Raw genomic sequence first — 27,515 nt, forward strand, 5'->3', positions numbered from 1 at the left:
GTACTTTGCACATTTTGAGTAATTTATCCACTACATACAAATTTATTTTTGTGAACTTGTTCATATTATTTATTATTATTACTTCATGATGAAGAATCTGTGGAGCTACAACTAAAGAGAAAATATTTCTGTTATTGGAGTTCCAGGAGGAGGTGAAAAATAAGTGATACTGAAAAAGTTTTTGAGGGAAACTTGACTGAATATTCCAAAATCTGGCAAAAGACATGCACCTAAAGATTCAAGGAACTTTGTAAACTGAAAACAAATGGTAAGTTGGTCAACATCAGCCCTCACATAATAATAATTGCATTAAATGTAAATGATCTAAAATCATCAATGAACAGACAAACATCATTTTGGAAAAAAATGACCCAACAGTGTGCTGTCTACAACAAGGTCACTTCAAATTTAATAATATAGGAAGACTGAAATAGAAAAATGGAAAAAGATAAGCCAAAACAATAATTACCAAAAAAAGTATGGCTGTATGAGTTAAAGTAGGATTCAGATCAAAGAATATGGACAGAGATGCAGAGAGACAATATATAATAATCACAATGATAATCTTCCAAGAAGACATAGCAATCTTAAATTTGTATGTACCAAACAACAGTTGCAAAGTAGGTGAAACAAAAACTTATAAAACTGAAAGAAGAAATATCAGCCACAACAAAGAATGCAGTTTTGCCATTTGTGACACAGATATACTTGAACGCTTCAATAGTCTTCTCTGAACAGTTAATGAAACCACTAAACAGAAATTCAGCAAGACTATAGAACTCAACACCATCAACCAACATGATCAAATTGACACTTACAGACCATTCCACCAAACAGGAAAAGAATACACATTCTTTTCAAGTGTCTGTGGACTCTTTGTGAAGATAGATGGTCTGGTGGGCCATATAGGAACTTCAACAAATGCTAAAGAACTGAAATCCTACATTGTTCTTTGAATACAATGGGATTAAACTAAAAATCAGTAACATAGGGGAACTTGGGTGGCTCAGTCGGTTTTGTTCTGTCCTTTGTAGTCCTTCCAGAATACACGTGAAAGTGCTTCTGTTTCCACACTCCCTGTGAAGTATCATAGTCCCATCCTGGGCCCTCCAGGGGTACAGCCTGCTTCCCCGAGGGGAAGGCCTCCTCTCCTACTCTCGCTCTCTCTCCATATACCATCATTTGTTCATCCCCCAACGTTTCTGTGGCATGTAGAGCTGCGTTTTACTCTGCTAGTTAATGTCTGACTTAATATTAACATAACATCCTTCCAATCTAGTTCAAATGTCTGGGTTAGATTTTGAAACACTTCTACATATTGGTCTGGGCTATCTGCGAATTTACTCAGATCCTTTTTTATTTATTTGAAATCCTGTAAGGAGAAGGAGGCATGCACCTTACAGGACCGAATTCACTAGGCCTTTCCCTTAATGGATTTGGTGTCTCGGGTTACTCCTTTACAGAAGGAGTCTCCTTTTCTAACTTCCCAGGGGAAGAGGGGCATGACTCAAGACCTGTGGTCTGGGCCAGGGGCAGCTGGGCAGGAACTGCCTTTATTCATTCCTTTCCTGATTCTATTTTATCATTTGACGTTGCAGCCGGCAGGTTACAACGGCCACATAATTCACTATTATCCTGCGAAGCAAAGAACACCTGGACGTCTAGGACCTCAGCCCATTTGCCCTCCGCCTACAGTACAAGTCTAATTATAAAACAGAATTGTCATGAATCCTTCCCTCCGAAGTCTGGGTTTCTCCATCCTCCAATCAATATCGGGGCCAGGCCTGGGAGCAGAAAAACTTCATACATTTCTTTTTTAGAGTTTGTGGGTCAAATTTGTCCCAGTTTTGCAGGACATGGTCCAGAGGAGTCCCTGCTGAGGATGGCTTATTTCCCATCTTGCAATTCTGGTATCACCCTGTTACCCATTATGGAGAGGTGAGTGCAAAGGTGTCCCTTATATCAGCTCTCTGTCCCCTAGCCAAGGCGTCCCTTGGACCCGGCCCTAGAGTGATAGAGTGGCCAAACACCCTAGGACGTGGAAAGTCAGGCTGGCAGGCATGGCCCATCTGACCTGCACCCGGTACCCGACCCTCCCCCTCCTCTGGACTTTTACCACATGAAACATATCATTATCTTTTAGGTAGCTCAACCATAGTCCAGGGTACAAACTGGTAACTAGGGATCTGTGGGCAGGTATGTATGGCTTATGGAGGAGGCTTCCCTGGGCTCTGACCTCCAGGGCCGGTCTCCATCCTTCTACGTGTCTCAGACACCCCATGGTCATTTATGATGTCCAGGGACAGGCTCAGAGTGCCCGATGGCCAGTCCTTCTGTGAGCTCCGTGGATGAGGCTTGAAATTTGTCAGGGGGAATTCTGTCACGTGTATCTTGGGAGTTCTCCTGTGGAACTCTCATTCATTTTGTTTGCACTCAAGGCTCTGGTAAGAAAAGCCCAATTAAAGGCTTGGTTTATTTTCAGCAGTAATGCATCCGAGCATCCCTTCTCCTATGTACCTGATGATCTGTCAGCAGGTGAGTTCCCACTGAGGGGTGTATACCCCTAACTTTAGCATCATTCTAGTTCCACACCTTCTGCTGCTGAAACAGGAAATCTTTCCCTATCTGAAACATAACAATCCCAGATGCCAGTGCAGCCAACTTGGGTGGGACCTGGGCAGTCGGGGACTCCCGACCCCTTCTTAGTTTTAATGCCAATGGACCCCAAGGCAGATAGAAGCCCACAAAGTAGTGAATAACTTCTAAACAGTCATATGAAGAGATTAATCTGATTTTATCATCATGCCCATCTCTGTTTCTGCACCTGGCAATAGAAAAGGTGCTTCACTAGGCAGCAAAAACAGAGAAGTGGCCACCCATCCGAGGCCAGATCAAAGGTGTTCTCAAAGGGAAAAACTTTATAATGGGACATACAGCAACTTTGGGACATATAACAAAACCTGTCAGACCAGTCGTGATGCTGCTTCACCCAAGAAAGGCCAAGAGCCCTAGAGAAAGTATTAGGAAGAATGAAAAATGCTTCTCATTCCAGGAGAGAGTCCCATAGTTGAGGTTCATAGTCTCTATCAGAAGTTATAGAGGTTCTGGTGTGGAGAACACTTCCCATAAGGAGAGAGATGCTATAGGAAAGAGAGAAATTGAACTGGTTAGTTCCCTTAGTTGGCAGGGCCAACTTTCCCCTCCTGTGCAGGAAGGGGGATTGGACAAGTCATTCCCAGAGTCCTGTCACCTGAGTCTTAAGACCTGCGGCTGGGCTTGTCACTCTTATGTGGGGCACAGGTGCCTGGTGTTTTACAGAAGAGGGCTAAGCAGGGGAGATAAGTGTCCCAGAACATAAAGACAGAGTCCACATTACTGGCCTTCTGGGGAACAAAGTGGGATGGAGTTTTCCAGTCCACACACCAGAAATGTTACAGGGTTGCAGGGTTCTTGTCTCAAGGAGTCAAAGAATGAATGTCAAGGACACAAAAGGGTGAAGTGAAGTGAAAGCCTATTAAGTGAATGTGAGAGAAGAAAGGAAAGAAAAGAGCTCTCTAGAGTGAGAGGGATCCGAATGGGTTTCTATGGACCGTCTTTTATAGAGAACTGACCAGGGAACGTAAATCTTCTTGGCATCACCACTGATAGCACCATGATTACTTCTCCTTTGAAGTTTGGTAACTTTCAGTGGTTTTGTAACTCTCATGAAAGTATCTCGTCTCTGACACTTAAGACAAATTAGGTGGTCTCGTTATGTTCCCTCATCTCTGGTTTTGTACGCCTTTTTCCACATCTGAGATTTCTGTGAGGCTGGTCCTGTAGCCTGCTACCTATCTCCCTACCTAGCTCTGCTTCTCCCTTGCTCATTACCATGTGGGAGTCTTGTGGCAAATGTAAAATGAATACTCCTGCAACACTGGCGCGGCCTCTAGTCTCCAAACAGTACCCATACCCGGTGTGCCCAGCTATGGGGATGTTGCTTGTTAGATGTCCATATGCTAATGTTTTTACTGGTGCTGATGTGGCCATAAGGAGTCAGATTACCTCTCTTACTTGTGGAGACCATCCTTGGAGGGAACGTCTGATGACAAAGTCTTTAATATATTCTTTATGTTAAGCTAGTAGGGTTGTATCTAGTGATTAATCTCTAGCATAGTGCTGCTTAACTATTCGTTTTACATGTTCCTTTGAATGATAAGCAAGCACTCCTATCCCTTGAGGCTAGGTCTATATGTTCTCTGGCCTGTTGGCTGTGCCTGAGGGGGGATATGACTTCTAGTTTTCATTCCTCCATTTGAACTGACAAATGGCCTCCAGCTTCAATTTCCCACTGTCTTTCTCTTTCTTGGGGCAATGATCACTCTAGCTACTTCCTGTTGGAAAAGAGCATTGATCAAGATTTCTAGAATGAAAGTGCCTTGGACCCAACAGCAAATATTCCCTAGTACCAGGCTTAGTCCCCATCCTTCCTAGAGCCATCATTCTGGAACTCTCATGTATAGTCTTAGCATCTTATTCTGCATTTTATAATGAGGTAAATTAGGTCAGTTCAGTTAAATAGTTGTCTCATTTCAGGAGGTGGTCCTGCAGGTGGGCTTTCAATGTTAGGCCTTGCACAAATATTAGCTTGCACAAATATTGTGAAAGCAGTCAGGTAGAAAATCAGCCAGATATTCAGGAAACCAGAAGAATTCAAGATCCAGCCCAGCTGCACCGATAAACAATAAACATTCAAAGACAATTAATCAGAACTAGAATCTAACACCCGTGAAAGTGTGTTACTGAAACATAATTTTTTCTCACTAAAATCACCCTCATTTCCATCAAAGATAGCCAAATTAAGATGAATTTTTATGTAAAATAAATCCAGTTATAACAATCTTGGCTTTATTTACATAAGTACAGCAAGAATAGGGAATTCAGAAGATTTTTTAAGTCTTTGCCAGAACTTTTCATAGGAATTTCAGATTGAGGTTTTAATTGCCTTTTGAGGCTAAGAGCCAAGTGAAATACTTAGCATCAGACTCACCCGCAATGCCTATAGATTTGGGTGAACTCTTCTCCAGGTCCCTCAAATATCCCAGGTTCCTGAGCAGCTAGGTAATGACTTTCCTTACATACCTGCTAATGTTGTGGGGAATCCTGGAAACAAGAAACCAGGGTGATTTTTCCAAGGGGCTTCACTGAGTCCAAAAAGTCAACCTTAGTTCCTCAAAGCTGTCTGGTCATACCTGAGTTTGTGAATGTCTTTCTCAAATATGACATTCCAGTCAAAGCCTTAGTGATATGAGCAATGTTTCCTGGTGTCCTGTTCCAAGGAAAACAGATTCTTATGGAGCTTCTGCAAATAAGTATAATTGCCATGAAATTAAGAATATTCCCTGAGAGTTTCCAAATTCTGGATAATTCAGGTAGGGAGAAAAAGGTAAATGTTTGTTTATGAAGAAATATCTTACCACATTTTTATAAGTCAAAAATTAAATAACTCTTACCTATAGCTACAGTAACCAAGTAAACTTGTGTGATGATAGAGAGTTGGATATATGGACCAAGGGACAGATATATGGATGACAAGAAAATCATGTGAAAAAATGTTCATATCACAAATTTTAGGGACTTGCTAATTAACCCATGGTAAGCAATCACTATACTTAATTAAACAGTTTAAAAATAGTGAAAAGACAAAATACTGGCAAGGACAATGTCAAGGATACTGGCAAGATCTAGTGAAACTAGGTCTGTCGTATGTTGATGGTAGGAATTCTGTTTGTTATAAATGAAATGTTGCCTTTTTGATAAAACTAACCTATAGAATGAGAGAAGATATTTGCAAATGACATATCTGATAAAGGGTTAGTATAAAGATCTTATAAAACTCAACACCACCCCCAAAATAATCCAATTAAAAAATGGGCAGAAGACATGAATAGACATTTTTCCAAAGGCGACATACTCATGAAAAGATGCTTAACATCACTCACCATCAAGGAAGTACAAATCAAACCTCAATAAGATATCACCTCACACCTGTCAGAATGGCTAAAGTCAACAACACAAGAAACAATAGGTCTTGGCCAGGACATGGAGAAAGGGGAACCCTCTTGCACTGTTAGTGGGAATGCAAACTGGTGCAGCCACTTTGGAAAAGAGTATGGAGGGTCCTCAGAAGGTTAAAAATAGAGCTACCCTACAATCCAGCAATTGTACTACTAGGTATTTACGCAAAGGATACAAAAAAAAATAATTTGAAGCAATATATATACCCGTGTTCATAGCAGCATTATCTACCATAGCCAAATTATGAAGACAGTCCACATGTTTATCAAATGATGAATGGATAAAGAAGAATATATATATATATATACACACAATGGAATATTATTAGGCCACAAAAAGAATGAAATCTTGACATTTACAATGACATGGATAGAGCTAGAGAGTATTAGGCTAAAGAAAATAAGTCAGTCACAGAAAGGCAAATACCATATGATTTTACTCCTTTGTGGAATTTAAGAAACAAAATAGACAAGCATAGGGGAAAAAAAGAGAGAAGCAAAAGACTCTTAACTATAGAGAACAAACTGATGGTTACCAAAGGGCAGGTGGAGGGGGGATGGGTTAAATAGGTGGTGGGGATTAAAAAGTGCACTTGTGATGAGCACTGAGTATTTAATGTAAGTGTTGAATCGGTAAATTGCACACTTGGAACTAATATTACACTGTATATTAACTATCTAAAATTTATTTATTTATTTGTTTATTTTTAGGCATTGTTCTCTTTTTTATTTTTTAATGACATACATTTAGTCATTTAATTATTCTTATTGCTATAAAAAGTAGGTATATTCAAATCATTACAAGCAATGGACATATTATATCTAAAAGTTACATAGCCTGGAGTTATTTAACACACATTTTCAAGAGCATCAGAGTAGAATAATAACTGTAAATGACAAAGGTCTCAAAAATGCCATGTTCCAAGATCTGATGAGAGTTCATTTTAATGCAGGTGACAAGAAATCTGGTTATTTCTGTGACACACAACACTTCCATATGTAGAATTACAAGTGATGACAATATACCAACCATATTAAAACTTCAGGAATTTCATATAATTTCTAGGACAGTTTTAACACTCACCCATGTGATATAACCCAAAAGGGTTTATTATCACTTATCTGACAATGCTTACTTTGTAACTTGACATACCAAATAAATAAGCCTAACTGGTCAAGGAGACTGCATTTAGAACTGAATTTTTTGGAAGTTGGTCAAAAATATCAGAAGGTTTTAAACCACAAGCCCCAATAGAATCAGGAATCATAACAAAACTTAAAAATTATAGCCAAGTTGGCAATAATAGATTCTAAAGCCAAAAACAGATGGTTACAGAGTTGTTAGCAAAATTTAGCTCTTTTAGTATTGAGAAAATTTAACTTTCTTAAGTAATTGAAGACTTGATAAAGACAAAACATAGAAACTGTTTTCCCAGGCAGATAAAGAAAAATCTTTGTTTACAATTTGCTATCAAGAGAAGACCAATGATTAAGAAACCTTTATCATCTTACCTAAGAAATAAACCAGTTTCAATCTTATACTATTCTACTTTCCATTTAAAACTCATTTATTCCATCTTAAATTCTTTTCCAAGGATTCCTTTTTCCACAACTTTTTATAAACTTTTAAAAAATATTCAAGTATTTCCCCTCTCTAAGCAACCAGTCTCATTTTAGAATAAAATTACTCTTTTCCTTCAACAAATACATTTCTATCTCTCATAATTTTCTTACCAAGAGCATACATCTTATTCTCTGTGCATACAGAGATGTTTTCCTTGGTATTTCTAGTTGTTTTATTATTTTTATTAGAACTCTTAGTGCTTAGAAGCCTTAATATTTTGTGAAAACTAAGTAGTAACCAACTGTGAACTGTGACATCAGAATTCTCTAGACTGGCCAATTTATTAATGTATTTAATAATTTATAGAAATATGCACATCGTTATAGTATAACCTTCCAATAAAGCATGAAACATGTTTACTAACAGACCCAAATTTATATTTAGCTTCTCTGTAATAAGACAAAAGTAGATAAATCTATGTGGGATAACTCGGTGATGGGTATTAAGGAGGACACGTGTTGTGATGAGCACTGGGTGTTATATGAATCATTGAACACTACATCAAAAACTAAAGATGTACTCTGTGTTGGCTAACTGAACATAATATAATAATAATACTTAATAATAATAATAATTGTTTCAATATTTTATCTTATTTGGGAAAGACTTAGATATCCAATGAATATAACCCAGTTTATCTTTTAACCTAGCAAACTTCAAAGTTTTAGGTTAACAAAGATTTTGGAAGATATATAAAGGTTTACTTATAATTTTAACTTATTTACATTGATTTAATTTACTTGTTATTGACAATTATGCTTAGATTACCCATAAAAACTTTATAGGATATCAAAGTTATTCATTCTCCCAAGCTATATTGGCAAAAAACATTTTGTAACAGAAAGCATATCAACTTACTTAAGTAAATATAAGCAGAATAAATGATTTAATTGTAATGTTATATCTATTTTAATTAAACCAATAGCCATAAATTAGTTTTAATATTGAATATTTTTCTGGAGCACATGAACTTGAGAAATAGGTTAGTTTCTATCTTTCTGAGTCTTAGAATGCCCAATTTTTATAAGTATTTGTCTTCAAATCAATTGAATAGAGCTCTATTACAAATTAATTTTATCAATAACATCCAGAGTTAGAACAATATCTCATACTTATAACATATATATAAACACAGATGTAAAGAGTTAAGATTTGTATTTATCATTGACAAGCAATCTTCTGGAAACTCTGGGTTAGATTTTGAGCTTTGGGTGCTTTTCTAGCCATTTGAATTTTAAAAAGTCCCCCACAACTTGCACACCCACCCCACCCCTGCCTGCCACCTCTTTTTTCTTCAGGCTTACAAACAGAGAATGGTTTAGATAAGAGTTCCCAGAGAGGCTGAAGAACTTTGAATTGTTTCTGGGCCTGTATTTCATATTTTGCAAAGATGTTTTCTTTTTTGAGGTAAACGTTGCTTTCAATCTCTCAAGGAATTGGGTTGCAACTTAAAGATGTCATAGGTTGATCCGTCCATCTGACCACTTTCCTTCAATTTGCTTCTCTCCATCTGGATACATAGTTCTAATTTGAACTTGGGGAGGAGGCCTTTAAAGAAATTCCTAACAGGCTCTGAATATCAGCTTCCACTCTGGCCAGCTTTTGACCTCAGAGCCATCATTGCCTTAGCCTGGTGAGGAGAAGGAGGATTCTGATTTTATGTCTCGATCCCTGGCATCTCATTTAAAAGATAAGAAGAAGGTAGAGTAGTAGGAAATATGAAGGAGGTGATATATCTTTGAACTCAATTTTGTCACTATGTCACTCAGGTTGTTTAGTTTAATGAGCAGCTTTCTCAGCTTAGATGAGCAAATAGACTATTTAGATAGTTTAAAGGGCCCTCATTAGGCCATTTAAAATCATCCTCTATTAACTTCATAAAACCTTTCTTCTGGCTTCCTTCACTGAGGATTTCTAGGCCTCAACTTGAAGAGCATTCAACCCCCTGGAGCATTTACCAAAGTGTTCTTTCTCTCAAAACCTTTCATTTGAGCGCTCCTCCAGTCCTTGCCATCAATAAGACAGAAAGCACTAATTACTGTGGCAAAGCCTCAAAAGGGCCACCAAGAGCATATGCATGAGTGCCCCTGCTTATACCAGGTATCTTTTCCCAACCCAGAAGGAAAGACTTCCACTCAACTACTTAATCAGCCTGAAAAGCTGCACTCCACCTGATACTCAGCCTGAGGGCTTCAGTTCCCTGCTCGCCCATGGAACTATTCAAACAAACAAATAGCATCTCCTGGGGGGGGCCAGGGGGCATCTTACCTTCTTGCACCTACATAGCCTGCCTCTCACAGCCCTGATGATTCACTGTGTTCCTGACTGCAGCCCTCATGGCCCTGCATTGAATGCAGTGTCCTTCTCCCTCAGGCTGTGAGTACATGTCGCAAACTGCTATTTATCTCATCTGCCCATGTTGGGACATTTAAGTAAATGAAGAGACTTACCATATTCATGAGCTGAAAAATGAAACACAGTAAAGACATTGGTTCTCACTCAAATTGATACCCCCATTTAATGCAATTAATATCCATATCTCAGCAGAATTTTTAATAGTTGTTGACAGTTTTTCTAAATTCTAATAGTTATTTTAAAATATATAGGAGGCAGTCCAGTAATGACGTTACGGGTAAACAGGGCCGGTAGCCGTGGCAGCGGCTGAGGCCGGCGGGCTAGGCACCGACTGCCGCTGACCCGGGAGAGAAGCGGCCTGCCGGAATCAGCCCGTGCGGTAGCGCGCCGCCGCTACGGGGTTGGCAGCTATGGCCAAGGACATCCTGGGTGAAGCAGGGCTGCATTTTGATGAGCTGAACAAGCTGCGCGTGTTGGACCCTGAGGTTCCCCAGCAGACCACAGAGCTCAAGGAAGAGTGCAAGGATTTTGTGGACAAAATTGGCCAGTTTCAGAAAATAGTTGGTGGTTTAATTGAGCTTGTTGACCAACTTGCAAAAGAAGCAGAAAATGAGAAGATGAAGGCCATTGGTGCTCGGAACTTGCTCAAATCTATAGCAAAACAGAGAGAAGCCCAACAGCAGCAACTCCAAGCACTAATAGCAGAAAAGAAGATGCAGCTTGAAAGGTATCGGGTTGAATATGAAGCTTTGTGTAAAGTAGAAGCAGAACAAAATGAATTTATTGAACAATTTATTTTTCAGAAATGAACTGAAAATTTCATTTTATAGAAGGGCAAAAAAAATAAGACCCCAAAAAACCTCTGTACTGTTCCTGTGACTTGTCTAATGGCCCACGTATATTCTGAGAGATGGTGTGTAACGAACGCAGCATCTCTGAAGGCAGGAAACAAATCTGGGGAGCTTGTTGCAGATGTCCGTGCGCAGCTGCTGGTGAACACCTGTGGCCACAGGGGTCCAGGCTCTCAGCTCTTGGCATTCTTAGCCTGAACGGAGCAGTCTGTAAATGATTTTTTTTTGTAAATTCAAAGCTTTGGAAAGGAAGAGCAATAAATTATTGTTTTCAAAAAATATATATATATAGGAAAATGAATGTTTAGGATAGATGAGGCTAAATTTGATAAAGAAAAATAAAGCTTAATAATCACCCCAGCCAAATTGAAGACTTTTATATACCTATGGTATCAAGACTAATGGGTGCTGTGGAGGGACAGGCACGTGGATTGATGGGACAGTATAGACAGTCCAGAAATAGCCCCACACCAACTCATTTTTGACAAAGATACAATGCAACTTAATGGAGGGTGGATAGTCTTTGCAAACAATGGTATTGGAATACATGGATATCCATAGGCAAAAACAAAACAAACAAGCAAAATCAAAGGAAAAAGGAAAAGAAAAGAAAAAAAATGAGATCAATCCTCACACTTTTCACAAACATGCACTCAAAGAAAACACAAATTTAAATGTAAAGTGTAACACTTCCAGAAGAAAACAGGAGGAAATCTTCGGACTTGGTGAAGAGTTCTTAGACATGACATCAAAGGCATGATCCAAAAAAGAAAAACATCAATGAAGTGGACTTTATCAAAATTAAGGACTTTTATTCTGAAAAATATCCTGTTGAGGGACTGAAAAGGTTAGATACAGACAAAGAGATATTTGCACACCCAAAATATCACAAAGAGCATGTGTCTAGAATCTGTAAAACTCTCAGGACTCCACAGTAAACACACACACACACACACACACACACACACACACACAACTACTCTAATTACAAAATGGGCAAAAGACATGAAGAGACATTTATCAGAGAGAATATTCACATGAAAAATAAGCTCACTGAATGATGTTCAACATCACTAGCCACTGGGAAATGCAAATTAAGAACATGCTGAGATATCACTCTATACCTACTGAAACACTTAAAATATGAAATAGTGACAAGACCAAATGATGATGAGAATACAGAGAACCTGGATGTCTCCTGCACTGACAGGGATGTGAAATGGAAGATAGTTTGTCAGTTTCTTAAAAACTAAATACACTTACCTCCTGACCAGGAATCATATTTCTTGGCCTTTATGTCAGAAAAATGAAAACTCACATTCACACAAAACTGTACAAAATGCTTACAGCAGGTTTATTTGTCATAGCCCTGAACTAGGAACAACCAAAAGGCTCTGCAGTAGGTGAATGTTAAGCTGTGGTGTGTCCATAACACAAAACACTCTCAGCAATAAAAGGGAACAAAGTGTGGATCCACCCAACTACTTGGATGGACCTCAAGGGCATGATGTTAAGTGAAAAAGGCCAAGCTCTGAAGGTACCATACTGAATGATTCCATCTATCTGACATTCTCCAAATGACCAATTATAGAGATGGAGAGCAGATTAGTGGTTGTCAGGTGTGAGGGTCATGGGGCCCAAAGGGAAGTGGTTGTGAATATAAAGGGTAGCATGAGGGAGATCTCTGTGGTAATGGAAGAGTTCTGTGCTTGACTGTGGTGGTCACGCAAATGTACCCATGGGAGGAAACATAGACGTACAACTGCACACACACATTTCACCAATACGCTTCCTGGTTTTGATATTGTATTATAGTTTTTAATATATAATCATTTGGGAAAACTAGGTAAGGGTTACACAGTGTCTTTCTATACTCTCTTTGCAAATTCTTGTTAATCTATAATTATTTCAAAATAAAAAAATTTTAAAGGTAGCCTTCTGACTAAAATTGAGAACATTCAAAACACCAAATGGTAGCAAGCCAGGATGCATACAATAGGGGGAATCTCATTCCTTGCTGAGGGTAATGCAAAATGGTACAGTTATTTTGGAAGACACTTTGGTGATTTCTTACAAAACTAAACATATTCTTACCTTATAGTCCAGCAGACTCTCAGGTAATTATTCAAATGAATAGAAAACATATATCCCCACAAAAACTGACACAGGAATGTTTATAGCAACTTTGTTCATAACTGTGAAACTTAGAAGCAAGCAAGATGTCCTTTGACAGGTGAATGGATAAATTGTGGAATATCCATACAGTGAAGAATCATTTAGCAATTTGAAACAAGCTATTAAGCTTTGAAAAGACATGGTGACCTTAAATGCATATTGTTACATGAAAGAATTATGTTGGACTAAAAATTTCTTAATATGTATGATTTCAACTGTATGGCATTGTGGAAAAGGCAAAACTATAGAGATCTGTATAATACAAAGAATGAACCCTATTCTAAACTATGGACATCAGTAAATAATAATATGTCGATGTTGGTTCATTAAATGTAGTAACATCAAATGTATCACACTAATGACAAATGTTAATAATAGGAGAAACTGCATGTGGAGCAGGGGGGAAAGATGAGGAAATTTGGGAACTCTTGAACTTTGTGCCCAAGTTTTCTGTAACTTTACAACTGCTCTTAAAAGGTAAAATATTCTAAACATGTCTTTTTATATGGGAGATATAGATGTTTTCTTTTTTATTCCACATGTGTCTGAGTTTTAGTGTATTCTGTATTGTAAGTGTATTTATTTTATAATAAAAATAGGAGTTACATAAAAGAAACACACTGTGCCTATTTTCAAATTTCTGAAGAAATGGCCTTGACTCTTTAAGCCATAGATACAGAAACTTGCTATTTTTTAGTAAGTCCTTTATGGTGTTAAAAGATAAACTGAGGCATAAGACAATTTTTCAAGTGTTTATTTGAGAATATGATTCAAATCTGGCAGTGCCAACACAAAAATAATGAAGAGTTCTGTGACAGGAGCTAAGGGACAGGCTTTGACAGAGCAGATGCAGAAGCAGAGCATGGAAATTACCTGATTGGCTATATCCTCTTCAGTTATCTTTCTTGGAAAAGCCTATTTGGCTATTGGTGGATTTTGCTGGGATACCAGTGCACAGACAGGAATTGACTTCAGCTTAGGTTTCAGACTGTTTATGTAAATTACCAAGATGTTAAAGCCATCTCAGTCTAATGGCTTCCTAGTAAAATTACTCCAATTATTGTCTCTTTTGGTCATCCTTGCACACATGAGAGTTGGACCAAAGATTTGATATTAGTGCCACTCTCAGTCACCATCAGGGTTTTAAGTTGTTCTTGTTTCCCTGTGAAACTCATAGGTTATAAAGTCAGGTTCATGGAAGGTATTTGCACCTTGAAGAGTCCAGGATGGCAGAGGAGTAGGAGACCTAAATTTCTTTTGAACCCAAGAATTCAGCTGGATAGCTATCAAACCATCTGAACAACTGCAAACTCAACTGGAGCTTGAAGAAAAGAATAGCAGCAATTCTATGAACAGAAAAGTGACCACTTTCTGCAAGGTAGGATGTGTGGAGAAGTGAATCTGAGGCGATATATGGGAAGATAAATGGAGGGGGGAGGGAGCCTCCATCAGCCAGCTACTAGCAAGTGATAGAGCAGAGGAGCACAGAATTGGAACTTTTAGAAGTCTGCTTCAGTGAGGGATGTCCCTCTGGTTGCTAAGCGGTGGGTGGAACCCTCTCTGGGACAGTGTGGTCTCAGGACCCTCGGAGTCACAGGAAGACTGGGGGTGCCTGAGTGTGGCAGAGCTCCCAGGTATCAGAGCAGGGAAGCTGGCTGCATAGAGTGAGCCAAGGAGTGGGCCCTCAGGTCAGGGTTGCCATAAACCATGATCCGAGGCACAGTCGGGCAACCACTCTCCCAGCAGGAGCCCAACAAATGGCAGATCCAGAGAGACTCCTCTTCCTACCCCCAGAAGGAGCACTGAAGGAATCTGCTGGGTTTGGAGACTCCAAATGGGGTCATGTGCAAGAGATAGAAATGCTCGGTCACAGGCCAAGTGAGCATGGAGTGTGGCCAGAGACTAAGGGGAAAGGAATGATTGACTGTTTTTCTCTGAGGGCTCACTGATGAATGGGGCCCCTGCTCTCAGCTCCACGGCCAGAAATTGGGAGGCTGCCATTTTCATCCTCGTCCTCTAGAGCTGCACAGAAAGCGTTCAGGGAACAAAAACCATGCAGAGCAAACCCGAGAAGATTTCTTAGCCTGGCCCCTGACAAGGGTGGTGCAATTCTACCTGGGGCAAAGACATTTGAGCATCAGTGCAACAGACCCCTCCCCCAGAAGATCAGCAAGAACATCCAGCCAAGACCAAGTTTACTGATCAATGAGAACTGCAAATCTCCAGCGATAGGGGAATATTGCATAGTATTCATGGCTTTTCTCCCATGATTCTTTAATCTTTCAACTTTAATTTTTGAAATTTTCTTTATTATTTTTTCTTTCTTCTTCTTTAAATTTTTCTTCTTTCCTTTTTCAACCAACTTCATATCAATTCCTTTTTTAAAAACTTTTTAAATTTTCATTTTTACAGTTATATTCTATTCCTTCATTGTATTTAACCTAATTTTTTGTATAGATAGATAGATAAATGATAGATAGATAGATAAATTTTTCTTTCTTTAAAATTTTGGGAATCAGTGTATGGCTTTGTTCTATTCATCAGCCTGATCATATCCTCCTCCCCACACTGCCAGTTTCAGGTATCTTCTGATTTGTTTAGTGTATATTTTTCTGGGGTTATTGTTGCCCTTTTAGTATTTTGTTCTCATTCATCTATTCTCCTCTGGACCAAATGAAAAAACAGAAAAACTCACCTCAAAAAAAAGAAGAGGCAGTACCAACTGCCAGGGACCTAATTAATAGAGACATTAGTAAATATCAGAACTAGAGTTCAGAATAACAACTATAAAGATACTAGCTGGGCTTGAAAAAAGCATAGAAGACACTAGAGAATCCCTTTCTGGAGAAATAAAAGAACTAAAATCTAATCAAGTCAAAATCAAAAAGGCTATTAATGAGGTGCAAAGAAAAATAGAGGCTCTAACTGCTAAGATGAATGAGGCAGAAGAGAGAAGTAGTGATATAGAAGACCAAATGATGGAGAATAAAGAAGCTGAGAAAAAGAGACATAAACAACTACTGGATCCTGAGGGGAGAATTTGAGAGATGAGGGATACCATAAAGAGAAACAGTGTGAGAATAATGGGGATTCCAGAATAAGGAAAGAAAGGGCAGAAGGTATATTGGAGCAAATTATAGCAGAGAACTTCCCTAATTTGGGGAAGGAAACAGGCATCAAAATACAGGCGGCACAGAGAACCCTCCTCAAAATCAATAACAATAGGTCAACACCCACACATCTAATAGTAAAACTTACAGATCTCAGAGACAAAGAGAAAATCCTGAAAGCAGCTCGGGAGAAGAGATCTATAACCTACAATGGTAGAAACATTAGATTAGCAACAGACCTATCCATAGAGACCTAGCAGGCCAGAAAGGAGTGGCATGATAGATTCAGGGTACTAAATGAGAAAAATATGTAGCCAAGAATACTATATCCAGCTAGGTTGTCATTGAAAATAGGAGAGATAAAAAGCTTCCAGGACAAACAGAAACTAAAAGAAGATGCAATCACCAAACCAGCCCTCCAAGAAATATTGAAAGGGGTCCTCTAAGCAAAGAGAGAGCCCAAAAGTAACATAGACCAGAAAGGAACAGAGACAAGTACACAGTATACAGTAACAGTCACCTTACAGACAATACAATGGGACTAAATTCATATCTTTCAATAGCTATCCTGAATGTAAATGGGCTAAATGCCCCAATCAAAAGACACAGGCTATCAGATTGGATAAAAAAACAAGACCCATCGATATGCTGTCTGCAAGAGACTCATTTTAGACCCAAAGACAGTTCCAGATTGAAAGTGAGGGGGTGGAAAACAATTTATCATGATAATGGACAGCAAAAGAAAGCTGGGGTGGCAATCCTTATATCAGACAAATCAGATTTTAAACCAAAGACTGTAATAAGAGATGAAGAAGGACACTATATCCTACTTAGATCTAACAGTTGTAAATATCTATGCCCCTAACATGGGAGCAGCCAGTTATATAAGGTAATTAATAACAAAAGCAAAGAAACACATTGACAACAATACAATAATAGTGGGGGACTTTAACACCCCCCTCACTGAAATGGACAGATCATCTAAGCAAAAGATCCACAAGGAAATAAAGACTTTAAGTGACACACTGGACCAAATGGACTTCACAGACATATTCAGAACATTCCATCCCAAAGCAACAGAATACACATTCTTCTCTAGTGCCCAGGAAACATTCTCTAGAAGAGATCACATCCTAGGTCACAAATCAGGTCTCAACCGGTACCAAAAGATTGGGATCATTCCCTGCATATTTTCAGACCACAATGCTTTGAAACTAGAACGCAATCACAAGAGGAAAGTCGGAAAGAACTCAAATACATGGAGGCTAAGAGCATCCTAGTAAAGAATGAATGGGTCGACCAGGAAATTAAAGAAGAATTAAAAAAATTCATGGAAACCAATGAAAATGGAAACACAACTGTTCAAAATCTTTGGGATGCAGCAAAGGCAGTCTTAAGAAGAAAGTATATAGCAATTCAAGCCTTTCTCAAGAAACAAGAAGGGTCTCAAATACACAACCTAACCCTACACCTAAAGGAGCTAGAGAAAAAACAGCAAATAAAGCCTAAACCCAGCAGGAGAAGAGAAATAATAAAGATCAGAGCAGAAATCAATGAACTAGAAACCAAAAGAACAGTAGAACGATCAACGAAAGTAGGAGCTCGTTCTTTGAAAGAATTAACAAGATTGATAAACCCCTGGCCAGACTTATCAAAACCAAAAGAGAAATGACTGAAATCAACAAAATCATTAACAAAAGAGGAGAGATCACAACCAACACCAAAGAAATACAAACAATTATAAGAACATATTATGAGCAACTCTATGCCAGCAAATTAGATAATCTGGAAGAAATGGATGCATTCCTAGAGATGTATCAACTACCAAAACTGAACCAGGAAGAAATAGAAAACCTGAACAGACCTATAACCACTAAGGAAATTGAAGCAGTCAGCAAAAATCTCCCAACAAACAAAAGCCCAAGGCCAGATGGCTTCCCAGGGAATTCTACCAAACATTTCAAGAAGAATTAATACCTATTCTTCTGAAACTGTTCCAAAAAATAGAAATGGAAGGAAAACTTCCAAACTCGTTCTATGAAGCTAACATTACCTTGATCCCCAAACCAGACAAAGACCCCATCAAAAAGGAGAATTACAGAACAATATTCCTGATGAACATGGATGCAAAAATTCACACCAAAATACTAACCAATAGGATCCAACAGTACATTAGAAGGATTATTCACCATGACCAAGTGGGATTTATCCCTGGGATAACCATTTGACAATCACAGCATTCTTTCTTTTTTTTTAAGATTTTATTTGTTTATTTGATATAGAGAGACAGATAGTGATAGAGATAGCAAGAAAGAGCACAAGCAGGGAGAGAGGCAAAGGGAGAGAAAGAAGCAGGCTCCCTGTGGAGTGGGGAACTGGACGTGGGGCTCGATCCCAGGACCCTGGGATCATGACCTGAGCCGAAGGCAGATGCTTAACAACTGGGCCACCCAGGCACCCCAAGCATCCTTTCTTGATTAAAACTCTTCACAGTATAGAGATAGAGGGTACATACCTCAATTTTATAAAACTCGGGTGCCTGGGTGGCTCAGCTGATTAGGTGACTGCCTTTGGCTCAGGTCATGATCCTGGAGTCCCAGGATCGAGTCCCGCATTGGGCTCCCTGCTCAGCAGGGAGTCTGCTTCTCCCTCTGACCTTCTTCCCTCTCATGCTCTCTCACTACCATTCTCTCTCTCTCTCTCAATAAATAAATAAAAGTCTTTAAAAAATATTATAAAACCCATCTTTGAAAAACCTGCAGCAAATATCATTCTCAGTAGGAAAAAACTGAGAGCTTTTCTCCTAAGGTTAGGAACACAGGATGGATGTCCACTATCACCTCTGCTGTTCAACATAGTACGAGAAGTCCCAGCCTCAGCAATCAGATAACAAAAAGAAATAAAAGGCACCAAATTGGCAAAGAAGTCAAACTCTCACTCTTTGCAGGTGATATGATACTTTATGTGGAAAACCCAAAAGACTCCACCCCAAAACTGCTAGTACTCATACAGGAATTCAGTAAAGTGGCAGGATTTAAGATCAATGCACAGAAATCAGTTGCATTTTTATACACCAACAACAAGACAGAAGAAAGAGAAATTAAGGAGTCAATCCTATTTACAATTGCACCCAAAGCCATAAGATACCTAGGAATAAATCTTACCAAAGAGGCAAAGGATCTGTACTCAGAAAACTATAGAATACTGATGAAAAAAATTGAGGAAGACACAAAGAAATGGAAAAATGTTCCATGCTCATGGATTGGAAAAACAAACACTGTTAAAATGTCTATGCTACCTAGATCAATCTACACATTTAAAGCAATCCCTATCAAAATACCATCAAATTTTTTTCACAGAACTGGAACAAATAATCCTAAAATTTGTTGGAAACAGAAAAGATCCCAAATAGTCAGAGGAACAGTGAAAAAGAAAACCAAAGCTGGGGGCATCACAATTCTAGACTTCAAGCTTTATTACTCTATTACAAAGCTGTAATCATCAAGACAGTATGGTACTGGCACAAAAAAATACAAGTAGATCAATGGAACAGAATAGAGAACTCAGAAATGGACCCTTAACTCTATGGTCAACTAATCTTTGACGAAGCAGGAGAGAATATCCAATGGAAAAAAGACAGTCTCTTCTACAAGTGGTGTTGGGAAAATTGGATACCCACATGCAGAAGAATGAAACTGGACCATTCTCTTACATCATACACAAAAATACACTCAAAATGGATGAAAGACCTAAATGTGAGACAGGAATCCATCAAAATCCTTGAGGAGAACACTAGCAGCAACCTCTTCAACCTAGGCTGCAACAACTTCTTCCTAGAAATATCGCCAAAGGCAAGGGAAACAAAGGCACAAATGAACCTTTGAGACTTCATCAAGATAAATCTTTTGCACAGCAAAGAAAACAGTCGACTGAACCCAAAGACAACTGACAGAATGGGAGAAGGTGTTTGGAAATGACATATCAGATAAAGGGCTAGTATCCAAAATGTATAAAGAACTTATCAAACTCAAAAGCCAAGGAACAAATATTCCAATCAAGAAATGGGCAGAAGACATGAACAGACATTTCTGCAAAGAAGACATCCAAATGGCCAACAGACACATGAAAAAGTGCTCAACATCACTGTGCATCAGGGAAATACAAACCCACAGTGAGCTACCACCTCATACCAGTCAGAATGGCTAAAATTAACAAGTAATGAAATGACAGATGCTGACAAGGATGCGGAGAAAGGGATGCCCTCCTACACTGTTGGTGGGAATGCAAGCTGGTACAGCCATTCTGGAAAACAGTATGGAGTTTCCGCAAAAAATTGGAAATAGAGCTACCCTATGACCCAGGAATTGCACTACTGGGTATTTACCCCAAAGATTCAAATGTAGTGATCTGAAAGGGTACCTGCACCCCAATGTTTATAGCAGCAATATCCACAATAGCCAAACTATGGAAAGAGCCCAAATATCCATTGACAGATGAATGGATAAAGAAGATGTGGTATGTATATATATATACATCAAAGAATGAAATCTTCCCATTTGCAATGTTGTGGATGGAGCTAGAGGGTATTATGCTAAGTGAAAGAAGTTAATCAGAGAAAGACAATCATCATATGATTTCATTGGTATGTGGAATTTAAGAAATAAGAAACAAGACAGAGGATCATAGACTCTGGTCTGAGTGCAGAATCTGCATGAGGCTTGATCTCACGATGCTGAGACCATGACCTGAGCCAAATTCAAGAGTCAAACATTTAACTGACTCAGCCACCCAGGTGCCCCAAACCTAGATATCTCTAATTGCTTACATAACTTATCACATACATTCAACATTCACAAATTTCAGGGTGAAAGAATCACATATATTCCCTAGGCCCTGTGAAGAACTGGTTTAGACACCAAAACTTCATTTCAGACCCATCAAATAGTTTATTGTGTTAAAAAAAAATCACAATCACATTTTGAAGAAACCCAAGCAATAAGTATAGAAGGGATGTCTGTATGGAACATTCATAAGATTCCACAGCCGAGACACGATACTATGGGGTCTATTCTAGAGCATTACATGGTGATATTAAATGATGGTAGGAAATGGAAGAAAACAGACCCAGGAAGGGGCAAAAAACAGGGAATAACTAGAAATCAGAATGTGGACAGAGCAGGAAGGCATCATTATTATTAAAACAGCTAAAGGTCTGGAAAATGTGGAAGAATTGTTGTCTTCAGCGAGATGAATGGTTGAAATATTGCCAGGTTTATAAAGTTACTGAAGCACAAATTTCTTCATTGATCTTCTCTCTAGGAAACTGCATTGCCTGTAGCAGGACACACAGAATTACTAAAGAGCTAAGATGAGTATTTTAAGCTCTTTTTTCTTTTTCAGATTCCTTCTTCTTCTCCCTTAATCCTTTGACTTTGGAAAAGTTCTTAAATATTCATCTGACCTCTGTCTAGTAAATACAACTTTTCCACATGAACTGCACCCCCTACTCTCCAAGTAAGTATGAATAAGCGGACCATGGCTTACCTTCTCTTAGAAGTTTTAACCACTTTTCAGATTAGAGAAGGCATTGGCCTTCAAGGGATTTTCATTTCATGTAGTTAATCTGCCCTAACCCTACGTGAGCCAAACTCTGGGAATGTTCCTGAACTGAAGGCCTGCCTCTGGAATCATAAACAAGGAAGTGCCCAAATCTTTCCTAGATCACCTGATTCAATAGCCTGATGTGAAAAATTGGTCTTAGGTAGTAGAGATGATTTCCAAGATTGAAGTTGTGGTGTAGGTGTACATGTATGGGAAGGAATATGGGACCTTGAAGCTTTGGGGTACCAGATGATGCTAATGTCTGATTCTGTCCTAGCAAAAAGAAATCAAAGAACTATCACTTTCCGGGGCACCTGGGTGGCTCAGTCGGTTGGGTGTCTGCCTTCTGCTCAGGTCATGATCTCAGGGTCCTGGGATTGAGCACTGCATGGGGGTCCTTGCTCAGTGAGAAGCCTGCTTCTCCCTCTCCCATTCCCCCTGTTTGTGTTCCTGCTCTCACTATTTCTCTCTCTGTTGAATAAACAAAATCTTAAAAAAAAAGAACTATAACTTCCCTATCATTTTCCTTTAAAGACATCACATATCCTTCCTTTTCCCCACTCTGTCTCCTACCTTTGGATAACTCCATCTATGTCTTCCTCTGATCACATCAAACCCACCTGCAGGTGCCTCACAGAGGTCCTCGGCGTTCACCAGCATTGACCTTGCGCATGCCCTTGATGATGAAGATGGTACCGACAATGATGCCAACCAGACCCACAACCAGGCCCAGGGCACACACCACATTCTCTTTTGTCTCTGGGAGGGGGGTTGGTGCTTCAAACTCTGGGGAAAAATAACACAGAGTATAGTGTGGAAGTAATGACTGTGGTATGGAGTAGCACTTAGAACCAAAGGTCGGGTATTTAGTCAAAAGAATAGTTATTAATCAACTGAATAAGAGGAATGATGGATTAAGGGAATGCAGACTAAACAGTGGGGGGAACTGAATAATGGGAGAAGGCAAGGAATAGGAATTGCAGCAATTGTTATGGATGAGTTAGGGGACTCTGGGTCCCAAAGCACCAGACACAGGCATCATGGGAGGAAATCACAAAAGAAAGGAGATTGAAGGATGGTCCATACCCCAGTGTTTGAGAAGAGGCTTGTCCAAACCCCAGTGCTCCACCTTGCAGTCATAGACATCGTCGGCTGAGGGCAGGAAGGGGAGATAGTGGAACTTGCGGAATAGGTGGTCTTCCCTGGGCAGGAAGACTGTCTCAGACACTCCTGTGGTGACAGGGTTTCCATTTCGAAGCCACGTGACATTGATCACTGGTGGGGAGAACTTGTCGATGAAACAGATGAGGGTGTTGGGCTCTCCCAGTTCCACGGGGGTGTTTGAGAGCACAGTCACCTCTGGAGGTACTGGGGACAAAGGACAGAAATTAGCCTTCCCTGCTTAGGCTGACCCCTCTTCCTCCCACCGAAGCGGAAAAAGCAGTGGAAACTCTGCCCTGAGCATCTATGCCATGTCTCAGACACCTATCTCTGATACTCTCCCCCATGAACTGGAGCCAGTGTTGTGGTATAAGATATATAGAAGGATATTTTAGGTCCTGGAGATAATTTCATTCTTGGTTTCCCCGTATAGATTTGGGGCAATGACTCTGTGAGTGACTGTTGTTGGCAGGGACAAGATGTGAGCACATCAGGAAAGGAACAAACTCATGTAAAGTTCTTGAGTCTGTGGCATGAGAAGTAAGGACTTGCTTATGGTAAGGCTGGGCCCCTGGGAGGGAAAGTCAGTTACAATAATGTAACACAACAAGCTGAAGCATCTACTTCAAAGTTATGATTCCCATGTCTAGGAGTGCAGCAGGTACCATTGGTGTTCGGGGTGTGGTTGGAGCGCTTTATCATGATGTCCAGGTTAGCTTTGTCCACAGCTATGTTGGCCAAGGCACCCTGGGCCTCAAAGCTGGCAAAACGTCCAAATTCTTCCAGCCGCCACACTGTCTCCTTTTTCTCCATATCCACGTGGAAAATCTCATCACCATCGAAGTCAAACATGAACTCTCCTGATGGGTCAGGCGTCAGATAGAACTCAGCCTGGATGATCACATGGTCCTCTGAAAAGGCAAGGAAGAGAGTTAGGATGGGAACCAAGAAGGGAGAGGAAGAAGAACCCAGGATGTCAGACAAACGTATGGGTGGGAGCAGTGAAAGGGGATTGGCCATGTGGAGTGAAGGAGTGATGGAAAGCAGGGATAAGCTGGAGGATGAGGCTTAGGTGCAGGACGTCCATGTTGAACAGAGCTGGGAGGGAAGAAGTAAAGGGGCAGAGTTAGGGTGGACTGAAGGAAATGAGGCCTGAAAATCCCAGAGTCTTGTGAAGCTGTTGTTAGGTTCCATGTTAGTAGTTGAGAAATGATTCCCTCTTTGGGAATCCAGTTGCAGCTCTTAAAAGAGAATTGCTCACTCACTGTATTTTTCCAGGCATTAAATACAATTAAACAAGAATTCTAGGGCATCTCTCAGCACTGTAATATGAAGAATAGGGAAACACTGTTTAAAAGTCTGAGTTCTAAACCCTGGATCTAATTAAATCTTCAATTCTTATTTAGGTATTTACTTACCTAGTGATCTTGAATCGATTATTTTATCTACTTATAATGTTTTCTTATTATAATATTTCCAATTGTATTCTTTTGTGGTTTCACTTCTACCTTGGATTTGTCTTTAGAATTAAATGAGGGATGCCCATGTGGCTCAGCCAGTCAAGCAACCGACTCTTGGTTTCGACTCAGGTCATAATCTCAGGGTACAGAGATCGAGTCCCAAGTTGGGCTCCACCCTGACTGTGTAGCCTGCCCAAGATTCCTTCTCTCCTTCTCTCTTTGCCTCTCCCCACCCCGCTTGTGCATTCTTGCTATTTCCAAAAAAAAAAAGAAGTAAATGAGATGAGGTAAGTAATTTCTTAATACATCACTGGGCTTTATAATCAGCATTTTAGGTTCAAAACTGCTTTGTATTTAAGGAACAGTGCCACCTCTAGCTTCCCCTTCCATCCCAGTGGAAGAGCCTCTATTTTATCAGGTATGCATCCCCATTTGTAGCTCTTTCTAGGCAATAGAAACCTACAATTGTTATCATGGGTCTTCAAGCTGGATTATTACATTACTTATTTCCAGTGTACCTGACACCTCTGTGGGGTTCAGCCTGGGTGAAGGATACTTTTTTACAATACATCTTCCCAGCAGTAAACATTTGCTCTGGAGATGGCAGAGAATAAGGAAAGAATCTCCATAGCCTTACTCACAGTTCTACTCTTTTGAGAAAATCACTAAGTAGCAGGGACCATAGATCATGGATCCACTGAAGTGGTGAATGGGCTATCCTTCTCCAGAGAGGAAGTAAATTAAATGCAGTTGGTATCAGCACACCTGCCCTTGCCCTCCCTTGGATAGAAGGTTGCTTTTGGTAACTTCCCTTTCTCGTAATCTTCAATGCAATGTCTGTGCTTAAAATATGCTGACAGGATTCACTTGCCAAAAAATAACAACCATGTATTTGGCTAAGAACCAGTTGCAAGGACTTCTCAAATTTTTTCTCATTGAATCCCCACAGAATGATGTGAGATTTCAAAATTTACTAATTTCCCAGAAAAAGAAATTAAAGCCCAGAGGATAGCTTGTTAATGCCTCTCAGAAAATATTTCCACTTCAGGTCGGCTTATCTCAAAGTTAATGGTATTAATCAATACCATTTTTTCCCTCTTAACTAAATATGACTGACTTCAATTTATGAAAAGAGCACCAAACTACATTTTCTAAATACTTTCAGATTTAGACTACATGATGCCTGCCACACTTTTCCTTCACTCCAAAGACTGTCTTGCAAATGTTTACAGTTTATCTCTCCAGTGCTCTCAGAACTTATATCCCAAGTTTTGCTTCCTTCAGCACTTACCTTTGATAGCCCATGATTCCTGGGGACCCATCAGTAAAGCCATGATGAAAAATCCTAGCACTGGGACTCCACTTATGGCCATTTTCTTCTTTGGTGATTTAATGGGGGTCAGTAGAGCTTAAGAGTGGGGTAGAACTGACGAGAATAAAAGAAAAGAGAATGTAGGGTATGGTAAGGTCTGATTGATGAAAATTCAAATAGGTTGAGCTGAAGCCAATCAGAAAAAGTTTTGAGATGACACATCTGTTGCTAAGGGGAAAGCTCTTGTAAAGGGTCAGGAAAGGAAACCCTTCAATTCATTAGATAAACAAGTAAAGTTCTTAATCAGTCAAAACAAAAACAAGCCACACACAACCAAACAGAAACAGCAAAAAATCAAGTTTTTGAAAATAACATTCACCCACAGACTGTTTCATCCCAACCCCAGTTCTAGAAAGGGATGTACTTGAAGCACATTAGTGAGAACAAAATCAATGGAAACACCCTACATGACAGTTAGCAATTATGCCTCTGTGCTGTGACAGCTGGGGAGTTTATTTAAGGGACAACAAATCATCTAAAGAGAAGGCAAATTGTCCTGCTATGGGGAATGCCTGATTCTTGGCAGCAGTGGGTGACAGAGCTGCATGTCAGAAGCTTCTTACTGCTCTAGGTTTGTCCTCCACTGTCCTAGACTCCCAGATGGCCAACTTGGCCCAAGAGCGGGGCATCCCTGGCACTGTGCTATACTGAGAGAACATCAGAGGAGAAACTCTGAGTGTCAACACTCCCCTAGCTGGGGAAAGATGGTAGAGACGCCACAGGTAGTGGTTCCTGGAAACAGTGGACTGTAATCCCTACCATCTTAAATATGATCAGAGATTGGAGCAGACTGCTGGGGACACACCTCATGTGAGGACTCAGATCGACGAATAGGGTGGGCTAAATTGGGCAGAGCTTATTTTACTGGGAGCAATAGAGATAATAACCTGCAGGAGGGGTTTACCATAACTTTCCTCATGTCATAACATTCTGAAAGTTCTCCTCATGTCATAAATCATGGAAGTTCTGATCCTAAGAATTTATTCTGATGTTCATCATTGAGAAAACTGAAAGTTAAGACACTCTGACCCTCATGTTTCTGACCATACAGTACAGTAGAAAGGAAAATTAAACCACACACAGAGAGGGCTGGAATCTGAATACTTCCAATATAGAGAGACCTGGCAGCGAGGCAGCTGTTCAGTGGTGAGTTCACTGTTTAATATCAGTCATGACACATATGCTCAGGGTGGATTTTCTACACTGTTGTGCTGACGTCTTATCCTGCCCCACAGCTGCCCTCACAAATCACGAGGAAAAAAAGCCCTATACATATGAATTATCTGATCTCATCTAGGGGCTTTGAAGATTCTCTGACACTGACTTCTAGACCACTTGGAAGAGACCCACAGCACAGTTTTGCCCTGAGATTGTTAAGGAATACACTTCTTGGAGGCAAAGGAATGGGCCAGATGAGAGGTCTACAGTACCAGTCTCTGCTGAGAGTCTGGTCCTACAATTTAGGCTTGTCGTCTCCTCTTTCAGAGGAAAAAACTAGTATGATGTTTCTATGCCTGCCCTTTGCTGGCTGTCATAGTAATTTGTTCTTATAAGGTGCTCTCAGTAAACATATGGTAAACTTAGAGGCATTTTATTGAAAAACATTTCATATGTTGTAATAGCAGCTTCAACCCAAGGTGTTGCTCAGCAACTTATGATATGGCTTAGTTCTAAAACAATGATTGGTTCTCCTCATGAGATTACCAAATTTGGGAATCTTTAGAAAATACTTTCATTTCCCTTTCCCGCT

General features: G+C 39.8%; 1 protein-coding gene and 1 pseudogene across 1 annotated transcript; one reads left to right on the forward strand and one right to left on the reverse strand.

Annotated features, from left to right (window-relative positions):
* The first annotated feature begins 10,301 nt into the window (after positions 1–10,301).
* LOC114222219 (intraflagellar transport protein 20 homolog pseudogene) lies at positions 10,302–11,163 on the forward strand (annotated as a pseudogene).
* A 9,930-nt stretch (positions 11,164–21,093) lies between these two features.
* On the reverse strand, positions 21,094–25,852 carry LOC114222220 (HLA class II histocompatibility antigen, DR alpha chain). The gene is made up of 5 exons (XM_028120641.2): positions 25,685–25,852; positions 23,599–23,844; positions 22,859–23,140; positions 22,393–22,558; positions 21,094–21,503 (listed from the first exon to the last, which is right to left on the reverse strand). The coding sequence occupies exons 1-4, from the start codon at positions 25,764–25,766 to the stop codon at positions 22,404–22,406; spliced, it is 765 nt and encodes a 254-aa protein (XP_027976442.1). The 5' UTR covers positions 25,767–25,852; the 3' UTR covers positions 21,094–21,503; positions 22,393–22,403.
* Between the last annotated feature and the right edge of the window lie 1,663 nt (positions 25,853–27,515).

This window comes from Eumetopias jubatus, unplaced genomic scaffold (genome assembly GCF_037043125.1).
Source record: "Eumetopias jubatus isolate StellerSeaLion01/CBP00866 unplaced genomic scaffold, mEumJub1_p1.0 scaffold_6, whole genome shotgun sequence".
In the NCBI taxonomy this organism is placed as follows: domain Eukaryota; kingdom Metazoa; phylum Chordata; class Mammalia; order Carnivora; family Otariidae; genus Eumetopias; species Eumetopias jubatus.

What these genes read in the sequence shown, in the direction of transcription:
- LOC114222220 (XM_028120641.2), bottom strand. Translation starts at nt 25,766, where the DNA reads ATGGCCATAAGTGGAGTCCCAGTGCTAGGATTTTTCATCATGGCTTTA. An exon ending in GGAATCATGGGCTATCAAAG is followed by an intron (nt 23,845 to 25,684) that starts GTAAGTGCTGAA and finishes TTGCCTTTTCAG; the next exon opens with AGGACCATGTGATCATCCAG. An exon ending in CCACACCCCGAACACCAATG is followed by an intron (nt 23,141 to 23,598) that starts GTACCTGCTGCA and finishes CTTTGTCCCCAG; the next exon opens with TACCTCCAGAGGTGACTGTG.